The sequence below is a fragment of the Perca flavescens genome, chromosome 22, assembly GCF_004354835.1.
Source record: "Perca flavescens isolate YP-PL-M2 chromosome 22, PFLA_1.0, whole genome shotgun sequence".
NCBI classification, from domain to species: domain Eukaryota; kingdom Metazoa; phylum Chordata; class Actinopteri; order Perciformes; family Percidae; genus Perca; species Perca flavescens.
In genome coordinates, this window is record NC_041352.1 from 12,910,719 (window position 1) to 12,922,897 (window position 12,179).

A 12,179-nucleotide genomic window follows, 5' to 3' on the forward strand; every position below is an offset into this window, starting at 1 on the left:
AGGCTGGAGTAGGGGAAAGTTTAGTGTTAAGTGTGTGTGTGTGTGTGTGTGTGTGTGTGTGTGTGTGTGTGTGTGTGTGTGTGTGGCACGGGAGGGGGGTGTTTCTTGAGACAGGAGCCTGTAGACAACACAGGCAGTCACATCACATGCCCCTCTGTTCCCATAGCAACACATACAGGGGTATCGTCATGTGAGGCATTTGCTGCAAATCTTTTTGCGCCCTTGGCTACATTTGAATCATTTTCCACAACACTGAGAGGCCTGTATAGAGGTCCAGTCACTGAATTAGAACTATAAAGTTGATGATGCCTGCAGTGCATTTTAATCCGGCACATCTTATTAAAAATGTTCTGCATCCTGGTAATCTTTCATCAGAACTTGCTCTAACTTTCTTCTTTTACTTGTGAACATCCCCTCTGTCCTCCCTAACCTCGTATCCAGCTTCACGCAAGGACCTGCAGAGAGTGGTTCCAACAGATGAACACACAAGAGGCGGTGCCCTACCCTATCTAAAAAATATTCACATCAGACGCTGCAAGATAAAGGCTAAGAGAATCATTAAAGATCAGAACAACCTGGGTAACAGCCTTTTCTCTCTGTTGAGTTCAGGTTGGATACACTAGGACAGCACTGAGAGGCTCAGGCCACCTGATTTTAAAGTTTTTGCTTGGTTTGGAGATTATATATCTTTATCCTTTGAGCTGCATGTGCAGACACGTTTGAGAAATCATGCCTGGATAAGACTGACACAAAAAAACAGGGATAAACATCCAGTCACGTTACCTACGACAATTGAATCAGTTTGATCAAGTCCGAGCAACTTTGAGTTTCTTGCTGGTTCTGGCTGCGTCAAGGCACACCTTTTCCTACTAGTCAAGGAGGTTTAAACTCAGCAGAAATGATTTGTCGAGACTGGTCTGAGTTTATGAGATTGATACAAAAGGTTCAAGACTCTACAGAGCAATCTTCAGCCACAACACAGCTTCATTAGGAAGACTTTTATGGGAAAATGATACTCTAAAGAATCCATATTCAGCTTCAGTTTAAGTTTAAATTTAAATAAGTTAAGAAGAAGAGACAGACTGGGATATGTCTTGGGACAAATCCTTGGATGATGATTAAGGGATGACTCAGCATACTATGAAAGCTATGCTTTTACTGGGACATTAGCAGCTGTAAACCAGACATTAAGATAAAGTAAAGTCAATACACCAACTCCACAAATTGTCGCCTGATCACATCATCCTTCCAAGTTTGGATGTCGAGGGACACTGTCGGCTATGTTTGTAGATACTGATGTTACAATCCACTGTTTATTAGTGGATTTTCCCTTTAATGCATAAACCATCCAAAGGTCTTTAGTGAAACTGTAGCTGCTTTGGCCTTGCAGAGGTCAGACTTGTTTGGTTTTTCACAAGTCACTGTTTACTTTCCCTCAAAAACTGACATAGAGGGCATTACCTTGGGAGCTTAACACGCACACCTTACAAACACACATGCACAAAACTGGTCATATCTAAGACTCAAAAATACAGTAATTGATAAGTATTTAATTTAATTTATTTAATATTTTGTGCGGTTCTGTTCAAACTGTTTTATAATGCAGCAGTGTTTACCACGACATGGCATTTACATTACGCAAAGTCATGCTGTTATCACCTTGGCCAGTGTGCTTGACAGATCTGCAGAAAAGATTTGAAACACAAAGGATCTGTTCTGTCCTATATGCCTAAATTATAATTTACAAACATCCACGTCAGGCACTTTTGTAAAGCAAAAAAAAAAAAAAAAAAATGGGGGGTGTTGGGGGAGCAGAGCGTCGACAGCATCGGTCAAGGACCTGTGTGTTAACTGTAAAGGTGAAGGTTCATCTCAGTCCACAATGTTGATTGCCTTCAAATACTTTGAGCAAGAAACAATTTGCCTTTTTTAGTTTTGTTTCTGAACTTCAAAAAGCTTGTTTTAGACAAAAAAAACAAATTAGTGTGTACAAAGCACACTCTGCTGTCAAAGTCTTTCTTTGACAGCACAAGGCAACAACCCCACACACACACACACACACACACACACACACTCTTCATCACCACCCACCCAGACAAAAACCAAGATCATACAATAACCATAATATACAAGACCAGACAACAACATATTAATAAAATAGCCACACCATAAACCAAATAAACATGTATAAATGACAACACCATAAGCCCATCATACACGTCTCTTCCCAGCACAAAACGTCTTAGGAGCCCTCCAGAAAGCTCAGGTACTTTCCCCATTTTCCCCTGTTGACATCCAACTTGGAAAACTGTTTGTATGACATCTTGTCACCATCTCACAAGCCCGAGCTTGAATAGACAGCACCCCTTCATTGCGCCATTGTCTCAAAAGAATCGGTCTAGCTGTCATTAAACTAGTCTGGACCCAACTTCTTATGTGCTCATCTATTCCGTTTAGGATTGCTCCATCTCCTAGAACAAATAATCTCGGGACGAATGGAACCTTTGTCCCTGCGATCCAACATATCTCCGACCGGTCGGTCAGTGGTTGAGTTGCTTTGTGGGTAATGTAGGTTTTCACAAGGAAGAAGTATGTGTGTAATAATAAAAAATGAAAAAAACGCTATATTTGGCTCTACTTTATTGATTTTGATCCTTTTAATTGCCCATCATGAGTCCGATAATGTTATAAAGGTAATTCATAAAAAAATAAATAAAAAAAAATGCTTGGCAAAATTTGGTTTAAAAAAACCCATTTATTGTTATTTTCACGTTAACTGTGTAGAGGCAAGTACTTCATTCATAAAATAGGAATGGTAAAATTAATCAGACAAAAATATATATGTAGTCTTTTTCTTACATTATCAATATATATATATACACACACACACATTGTAAAATAGGACATTGTAACAAAAAGACACCAAAGTGTAGCAATAAGCAAGTTATGATAGGCTACATCTGCAATGTGAATACAGATGTCAAATGTTTATAGTCTAAAAAGAAATGACTGAAATTAGGCTGAAATTTCCAGATCCTTCCTCCCATTTCACAGCAGTTTTTATGGCTTCATTTATAAAGTTGAGACGGACCAGAGTAAAGCGAATTTAAAACATGACGCACCTAGCAATTATTGAAATCCCCCAATGTTTAACACCATAATTCCCATTATCATGATAAAACACATTTTTACACAACTTAGGCGCCATGCTTTTGAACATTAGTCAGACGTTATGTATGCACACAGACGTTTCAAAAATCTCATGGCTGCACAGAAGCATTTCTTCCAAGACAATATTACAAAAGGACACTCAATTAACCATTACAAAATACACACGCACACTTTAGTCTCAAGGCCAAACACCCCAGAGAGAGAATATAGGCAATTTGTAAAACAACAAATTGACAGGTTCAATGTTTTTTTGTTTTTTTTAAATTAGTGGCCATAAGTGATGAGGGGAATGAGCCACGCTCCTTACAGATGATAAATATTTTTGCATTTCTATTAAAACCAAATGTTTGAGTGTGAGGTTTAGAAAAGATCTACACATGATCAAAACACAACCATGGCTTGAATCATGATCTCCGACAGTAATTTAAGCTGATTAGTAGAGATCGAACCACAATGTTATTCCGATACTTATATATCAGCATAATTCATACTGTAACAAATGTCCTCCAATCACCGGTTTGTAAACACACTTGGGCTCAAAAAGGTCAAACACGATTGGAAGGATAAAATGTAAACATAAAGTCCAAAGAGCGGGCAGTTTTAAACGCTCCAAGTCCCCCCCACTGTCCCGTCTACATTCAGCACAACTGTGACAATGATTACCAAGAAACACACCGTACAACATCACTAACCCACTCTACACGACAGAAACAGCTGTAAACTTGTACATCCCCAGAGTCGGGTGGGATCTATTTAGTAGAAGGCTCTTCTAGCAAAAGTAAGGGATGTGATCCGATAGACACGAGCAACGCCAGAGATGAGGAATAAGCTGGGTCTCCACCCAATGTGAGTTGGATAAGTTGCATAATTCCTTGGAAAGTTGCAAAATTCCTTGGAAAAGGATGTAACTCAATCCTGAACTGTTGTTATTTGGTTAAACTGACAAAAGTGTCCATTCTTTAACAGATATGGACATGTGCATGAGTCATGGAATCTAAAATTCTTCCTTAACGGATTTTGTTAGACCCACGGAGTCACATCGCAGATGTTCAACACTTGACACAACTCAGATGTTCATCACTGACACCGTTAGGTATGACACAAGCCGAGGCTCCTTTAACAGTTCAGGGCCACAACACTGAGCTGACTCCCAAATACACACAGAGTAGATTAGAACGCTGTAGACGACACCTTCATTTCACATCAGATCAGATGGGCTTCAATTCACTTTCACTTCAAATGAAATCTGGATGAGTTATTACAGGAGGGTAATGCATATTAATTGCATGTTGTGAAACTATTTCATTCTAAAGAAAGCTGCTCCTGTAAATCTGAATGAAAGTGAGTTGAGCCCTGATCCTCATGTTAAGAGTTCAGATAAATCTCTCATGTGAATGATGGCAGATAGATAACAGGAGCGGTGTCGCCACCCGTCGGCCAGCACTGGTATTTGAAGGACATCAGGACCCCCTACAGGCAGGAGGGACAGACAAAACCTTGTATAAAATATTGCGCCACGACGACAGGTAAATAGAATTTGGTTACGATAACATTGACCAGTGAGTTTAATATAAAGCTAGGATGTTGTAAACACTTCAGGTTCAGAGGTCAGAGCTCCTGACAGGTCAGCCCTTATTTGGCAATGAGTGTTGGTGTCTTAGTAAAGGCTGAAGCACTGAGCTGTAGAAAAAACGGCTGTAGACGATGCAGGCTCAGAATCACTGATCAGCATAGGACATACTTCCATATGAAGGTAGTGACAGACGCTGCACATTGCACTGTTTGAAATGCGTCTCCCAGGTCATTTATAAGCAGCATGTTTTAACACAATTTGGCCATAAAAACACAAATGATTCTTTTAGTTGCGGTTACTTCGTACAAAATAAGACTGCCACTTCAACTGTCCACACACATTCACACGCAAACAATACGCCATAAATCACATAATTATCCAACATCCGTTATACCTGGGATGCTTTTTGGGCATGAAAAAAAAGAAAAAAAAAGCAGCACGTTCTTTGATGGACATTGATAATCTACAAAGTGCAAATGTGCCACCTTGTGCTCAGACATCCAAAACGCCATCCAAAACCCAGCTACAGTCTTCCCCGCTGTGCACTGGTTCAGTCCACTCAACCATGCAGTAGAGTCCTCTGTAAGATAGTCCAGGTTTTGGTGGGAAATATCCATCTCAAAAAGTTGCAGACCGCAGATGCGCTCCAACATTATGGGTTTAAAAAACAAACAAAAAAACTGTCACACAGGTAAAGTGATCCATGTCCTCGGGATGTACTGCCTTTCTAAAAAAACGGGAAAGAAATGTTCAAAACAAAAACACACTGCTCCAGCATCTTTGTGCCTAGAAAATGAGTCCTGGTGCACCCAGGACGCTTTCGGCACCAAAACGTTCTCTCATTAAACACCAAAAGTAGCTTATATTCATTCCGGGATTCTTGAATTTTCTCATCATCAATAAAAGCTCCACCAAAAGAAAACTAAACACAAGGAAATATGTATATAGTTGAATGTATGAGTGTTAGCGTGTGTGTGTGTGTGTGTGTGTGTGTTGGTGCGAGAGGGAACAAGCTTGTATCATCATGTCCTATGGGGGTAGGTGTGAGATTTGCTTATGACACTGCATGCGAAAAATGCCAATGCCAGGGATGCATTACTGTGCTGCGAATGGGCAAAAATAAATACATTTCCATAGTAACTCAGGATGGGTCTGTGGGGATGGGGTTAGCGCTGGGAGACTGTTGCCATGGTGACAAACTTAACTGTTGCGTTGCTTAAGGCATCGTATTAGATGACTGAGGAGTTCCTCCTGTGGCAGAGAAGAGAAGAAACAAACAAAGACGATTAGGTACATTACTCTTGATTACACTCTCAATTATGCAACACAACACCTACATGTGATAAATCTGCACACAAAAGAAGTCACCACTGTACCCAAACCTACACACTGACTGAACTCCTATTTACGTACCTGGTTAGGACTCGCTCTCAATGGAGATTGTAATGGTTTCACTATCAGCTGTAAAGCCAAACACAGGGAGCGGTTAATGTTTATTTTGTTGAATTATTATTATTATTATTATTATTATTATTATTATTATCCCTAGTAGAGCTCACCTGATTTGAGGGTGCTATCAGCCTGATGGTCTCCAATGTTGTTGGCATGCTGGTCGTTGCTCAGGAGGCGGTTCTGTGACTCTCTGACGGGGCTCACAGGGCTCACAGGGACTTCAGCAGCTCTGGAAACATGTCCAACAAATAAAAAAAAAATAAAAAAGTGAAATGAACTGTGCACCCACAACCCTTCAAAAACAATCCTTTTCAGGACCTCTTGTCAAATATATCTTTTATTACACCAAGAGTGATCACCTTTTATTGAGCTCCGGCTGCAGGGTCACCGCGGCCTGCTCTACATCAGCGTTGACGAGCCGCGTAGGGAACGTCAGACCATCTCCCTGACTGTGGGGAACAAGGAGCACCGGAGAAACTCAACCACGTGCAGTCAGCCCGGAGGGCAACAAACTGCAGTTGGGTAAGACTTCCTACTTAACTTCAACTATTCAATTCAATTTTATTTATAGTATCAAATCATAGCAGGAGTTATCTTAAGACACTTTACAGACAGCGTAGGTCTAGACCACACTCTAGAATCTACAAAGACCCAACAATTCCAATAATTTCCCCAAGAGCAAGCATTTATTGCGTCCTTGTTAATCAGTCCTTCCAGAAAAATGCAGGTTTTTTTTGTGATTGTTGCTGGGCAAAAATCCTTGATTATGCAGCACGTTTTCTTAAAAAATGTGATGGAATATGCGGGATATTTATGTTATTTTATGTGCTGAAATTGCAGGAACTTGCAAAAACTGCGGTTTCATGAAAAAGAGAAACAAAAAAAAAAGTGATTCCTCCAACACCCTGCTTTTCGATGATGTTCACATCAGTTCATAACGTTCCCATGGCAACAGGGGAAAATGGCTGCTCTTGTGTGAAGTAATCGCAACATTTTTCAAGATGACTTTTTTGCAACGAAAATGCGGGGATTATGAAATCATGTGCATATTTTGCGCGGAAATCGGCAATTTATGCAGCGAAAGTGCTGCGTATTTGAAAAAATGCGGCCCCTGCATAAATATGCGGACTTTGGCTGATAATGCATTGAATTATGCGATCGCATCGTTTTTCTGGAGGGACTGGTTAATAATTGTATTAATGTATTACTGAAAAAACAATAAAAACATTGTAAAAATAAATAAATAAAAAAACTAAGGTAATCTGATATTTAAAAGAAGGGATATCGTGGCCGGGTTGGTTCAGTGGGTAGAGTGGGCGCACATATGCTGAGATATGTCTCTACCCGGGGGGGTCCAGGGTTCGAGTTCGACCTGTGACGATTTCCTGCATGTCTTCCCCCCCCTCTCTCCCCCCGTTCTAGCCTAGCTGTCCTGGTAATCCAGTGCAAGTGCTAGAGAAGCCCCTAAATCTTCCAGTCGTTTGTCTCCTTTACCTGGTGAAGACGGGCAGCAGCCAGTACTTCTTCTGGTCTCCAAAAACCTGAGCGATATTCTTCCGGAAACCCAGAGAGAAGCCGTTCTTATCAGAGCCTGTCCTAAAGACCGGTGCTCTGAACGCCTCTGCAGAGACGGAGCAACGTGGAGAGACAAGCATGGACAGAAATGACAAATACAGAGGTCATTAAACAACCGCGTGACATTTCATTAGATGAGAAGGGAAACAAATGGACTGAAGACAAACAATCAGGGTATGTGTGTGTTAGATACGTCGTTACCTTCAAATCTGAAAATGAATTTTCTTGAACGTTGAAATTTGTAAAACTACAAGGCTGTTGAAAACCTCTTAAACAAATGTGTAATAGTTGTGTTTTTGAAGTGGTTAAATAACAGAAAAACACCTGTTGAATGTGTTTTTTTTGCGTTACCTATAGTGGACCTGTTCTTCCCTACAAGCCACAGGTGGTAGCTGAAGAGGGACAGAATACTGATGCAGAACATGGCCGCCACAAAAAACAGAAACAAGACATGGAATTTGGCGTGAGTGTCTGGCAACTCATTCTAGGGGAAGAGAGGAGAGAAAAGGAGAGCGAGAGAGGAATTAGCAACATACAGTATTATACATTTAGGATATTTATAGAAAGAAAGAAATGAGAGAGAGAAAGTAAAAAAAAAAAAAAAAAAGGAAGACCCACGTCACTGCACACACACATAATGACAACAACCATGGCAACGATGGTAAGGCACTGCAACACTAAAGGCTTTGGAGGATAGCTGGGTTACCTTTGGGCAGTTCTCTGCCGATTTCCTCCGGCAAAGCTTTAGTACAAACAGAAACGAGACTGGTTAGCAACACCAGGAGAGAACAGGTGGGAGGGGAGGAAAATCAGCAGGCCAAGGAAAGGCCAAGGTGGGTGAAAAGGGGGGGGTAAGAGAGTGAAAGAGAGTGGGTGAATGTACAAAGTGTGCCTGGAATGGAGAGAACAAAGGGATAAAAGGGGACGAGATGAAAGGAAATCGAAGTGGAACAGCTACAAGAAAAGGAAAAAGCGAGGAGGTGTTTGCACCCGCATGAGTGGGGTGACTGATGGTTCCGATTATGGAGAGGGAGACAAAAAAAAAGGAGAGAGAGAGATCAGGGAACAATGACCCAGTGTGCAAGAACTGGGGATAACAGAAGAGAGGGATCGGAGGGCTAAGGCTGAGAGAGGACAGAGAAAACAGAGGAGTGGTACGGCTCAGCACCGTGCACAACACGCTCAGAGGATGCTCATCCAGGCTTAGACATGCAACCGAATCGGCATCCTCTGCAGCATCATGCAGACACGCATTCAGCACATCATTACTCACTGTCCAGAACTTTATGAAATATTGCAGTACGGTGGCTGCAATGAACAAACAGTACACCAGCGAGTAAGCCAGGAAGAGGATGAAAAACTTGTAGTTGGAGAATCCGACACAGTTGTTCACCCTGGAGACAGACAAACACAGAAAGGTGAGATTTGACATAATTTCCTCTGAGTAGGAATCTTATCAACCTTAAATAAATAAAAAAAGGCTTTGTGGTACTCTTGTGGTTACAAAACAGAGTAGAAAGCTTTGTTGCCTTCTAGTATTTGGGGAACAAGCTCTGTGTGGATAATTAAGTAGTTTTTAAAACAGTTTGGGCACCATGTCATGCAGCGAGATAAGACATTATTCCAACATAGCAGAGCTGCATGAAGCTTCTGAGAAACAATGCTAATATGCTACGCTTTGCCATCTTAATGAGACCAAAAAAAAGTGAAACTACAAGGATTAACATTCAACAGCTTGATGGGCCTGTTGCAAAAATATGCTTGTGAACCGCCCCAACTTTAAAATGTGAGCGGTTATATCATATGTAAGGCATATCTCTGTTGGGAAGGCTTACATACCAGGGACAATGGTGGTCCATCTTCAGCACACACCTGTCACACATAGCAAGAGAAAAGTATAGGAGAGGACAGATTTTTAAACACAAGAAAATATCTTGGTTGAATCAAGAGGAAGTCTCACAGTTCGTATTGAATAAATATGGTTTTCTTACATGTCACACGCGGAGCAATGATGACACCGGTCTGGCTTGATAACTTGACAGCGGTCACAGTAACGGATCGCTGCATCATGTCAACACAACAGGATCTTGTTATGGGACAGCTCCAACACACTCTCACATTCACATTTAGACACAAACACAGATGTACCTCCGGCTCCTGTGCGGGTGTACAGAGGCAGACTGGTGGCGGCTCTCCATAGAATCTCTTGCTGGGACTCTGGCCTCTCTTCCTTCTCATAACGCTCCTTCTCAGCCTTGGGCAGGCAGAACTGGAGTGGAAAAAAAAACAGATTTCTTTTTTTTATGCCAACAGGGGATTACAGCCATGTAGACAGAGTGGACTTGTTTGGGAGAATTGGGTTATTGTACCTCTTTGGAAGGGTTGGCAGGCTGAGAGAAGATGGTCTTCCAGTAAGACCATACAAACATGATGAAAAAGAGGTGGAAGAAGATCAGGTAGACAACTGGAGGGAAAAATTAAGCAAAACGTCAGAACCAACAGCAAACAGTCTGATGTGTGTGCACTGGCTTGAACACTGCCGCTGTCACTTGGGATATGTGGAAACACTGGACATCTACATATAAAATTAATGAGAGAGCAATGCTGAATGAGGAGCTGCTCTGCTTCAAACAGACCAACCTCAGCACTTTGAGAAAGCATGTTTTCTGTGCCAGCCCTTTTTTTTTTTTTTTTTCTTCTTTTTTTTTTTTTTTTTTTGCTCAGTGTAGAGAGCATATTTCACCGGACCTTAAAGAGATTATCCCACTAAAGAGCAATCTGGCTCACTTCTGTAAACCTATATTCGCAATGTATTTAATAACCAAGACACTTACTTTGCTCTCCTATACTGGGGATGGTGACTGTAAGAGAAAAAAAACAGAAAACTAAAATGTTAGATATGAAGAAATTGTCACCCAACAGTGACAGTTATAATAGCTAAATTAAAAACAGTGGAATACATCTGGCAGTGGGCTTTAGATGTATTTAGATTGGATCTAAAAATAAATTCACAAAATGCAACAAAAAAAAAAGAAATAAATATTGAAAATGTTCTCTACATACAATCCCTCCCAAAGATGCAATTAGTGGCTGTTCTGAAGCTTTCAGCCATATAGCCTAAAGAAAGAGTCCTAAAGTCAGAAAAATAGGAATTTGAACTTTAGATGGACAAACTCCATCTGCTGAGGAGAAAATAACTTTCACTTTCAACTTAATTTAGTCAACTTTCTGCTTTTTTCCTTGGAAAAACACTGGATACTTTCAACTCGTCAGGCACATAAAAATCATTCACATTAAACTATCTAAGAAAGATAAATCACGAGCACACCAAGGCCATATGACCTGTAAGGTAGGGATCAAACACATACATATATACATACATACATCGGTGTGTGTGTGTGTTTTGAGGTGCACTACATGAAAGTACACCTTTATAAAATTATAAAGGCGACATCAAATGACCATGACATCAAATCTTATCCAGTAAAGGGATTTCTGTGATCCTGATATAAAAAGTTTGAGAACTCCTGAAATAGCCTACACAGCTATAAATGACATCATTCACAGTTAACAGGATTAGAAAACATTTTCTCTCATCTTAATGCAGAAACTCTCTGAGCCAAATTAACGCTTTACCCGTGCCAAGCTAATTACCGAATTAGATGGAAAGTGTGCATCTGGTGAGCCCTCTTTATATACCATCTATGGGTCAGCCAGCCAAATAGAAATACCGTTTAGTAAGCGTTTTAATTCTCCATCCAGACTCCATTCAGTTAGACACGAAATAATAGACAAGACGGCCAGCAATAACACATACATCACGGTGAAAGTTTTTCTCTGTCCAAAACACATTTCCCCTTAAACTAAGGTAACCCAAATCGATGGCAGCTACCAGATAATTAGCTGTATCTAGATTTGGACAGGCTTGCCAACACCATTGTTGAGCTGCGGTCCATTTACTTCCTGCTGGCCAGCAGCAGCTGTATGTTTCTGTGGACAGCACAATGGAAACACCAGAGGTTACAGGCTTTAAAGATTCAACAGACGGCGGCAGGACGGCTACTTACATATACAAAGCTCCACCACATAAGCATAATACGACCAGCAGACGACCAGGGCGATAAAAATCACAGGTATCCATGCTAAACCCCGTTGACAGCATCTCAGTACGTGTGTGGGCGCCATCTTTCTCCCTCTACTGGGGGAAAGGGAGTGTCGATGTGTGACGTCACGTGAGCAAAGTGAGACTGGTGGAGGTGGTCTGAAAATATATATTTTTTTAATTTATTAAAGATAAATAAAAGCCTGGTCATTACACTGTTTGTACCCAATGAGGCTCAGAAATACACGTAATTAACCTTCATATCATAGATGCCATTGATTTTGTTACTGCAAAATTTTGAATGTA

The 12,179-nt window shown here is 40.9% G+C and overlaps 1 protein-coding gene across 1 annotated transcript; it reads right to left on the bottom strand.

The window, feature by feature from the left end:
- Window positions 1-2,731: 2,731 nt before the first annotated feature.
- On the bottom strand, window positions 2,732-12,016 carry zdhhc20b (zDHHC palmitoyltransferase 20b). The gene is made up of 13 exons (XM_028569714.1): window positions 11,839-12,016; window positions 10,606-10,632; window positions 10,141-10,235; window positions 9,920-10,040; window positions 9,763-9,832; window positions 9,611-9,643; window positions 9,045-9,165; window positions 8,123-8,255; window positions 7,691-7,817; window positions 6,556-6,645; window positions 6,304-6,425; window positions 6,158-6,205; window positions 2,732-5,995 (listed from the first exon to the last, which is right to left on the bottom strand). Exons 1-12 carry the CDS (start codon window positions 11,954-11,956, stop codon window positions 6,162-6,164), a joined length of 1,101 nt encoding a protein of 366 aa, XP_028425515.1. The 5' UTR covers window positions 11,957-12,016; the 3' UTR covers window positions 2,732-5,995; window positions 6,158-6,161.
- Window positions 12,017-12,179: the final 163 nt, after the last annotated feature.

What these genes read in the sequence shown, in the direction of transcription:
- zdhhc20b (XM_028569714.1), bottom strand. Translation starts at nt 11,956, where the DNA reads ATGGCGCCCACACACGTACTGAGATGCTGTCAACGGGGTTTAGCATGG. An exon ending in CTGCCAACCCTTCCAAAGAG is followed by an intron (nt 10,041 to 10,140) that starts GTACAATAACCC and finishes TTTCCACTCCAG; the next exon opens with TTCTGCCTGCCCAAGGCTGA. An exon ending in CAGCCGGAGCTCAATAAAAG is followed by an intron (nt 6,426 to 6,555) that starts GTGATCACTCTT and finishes ACATGTTTCCAG; the next exon opens with AGCTGCTGAAGTCCCTGTGA.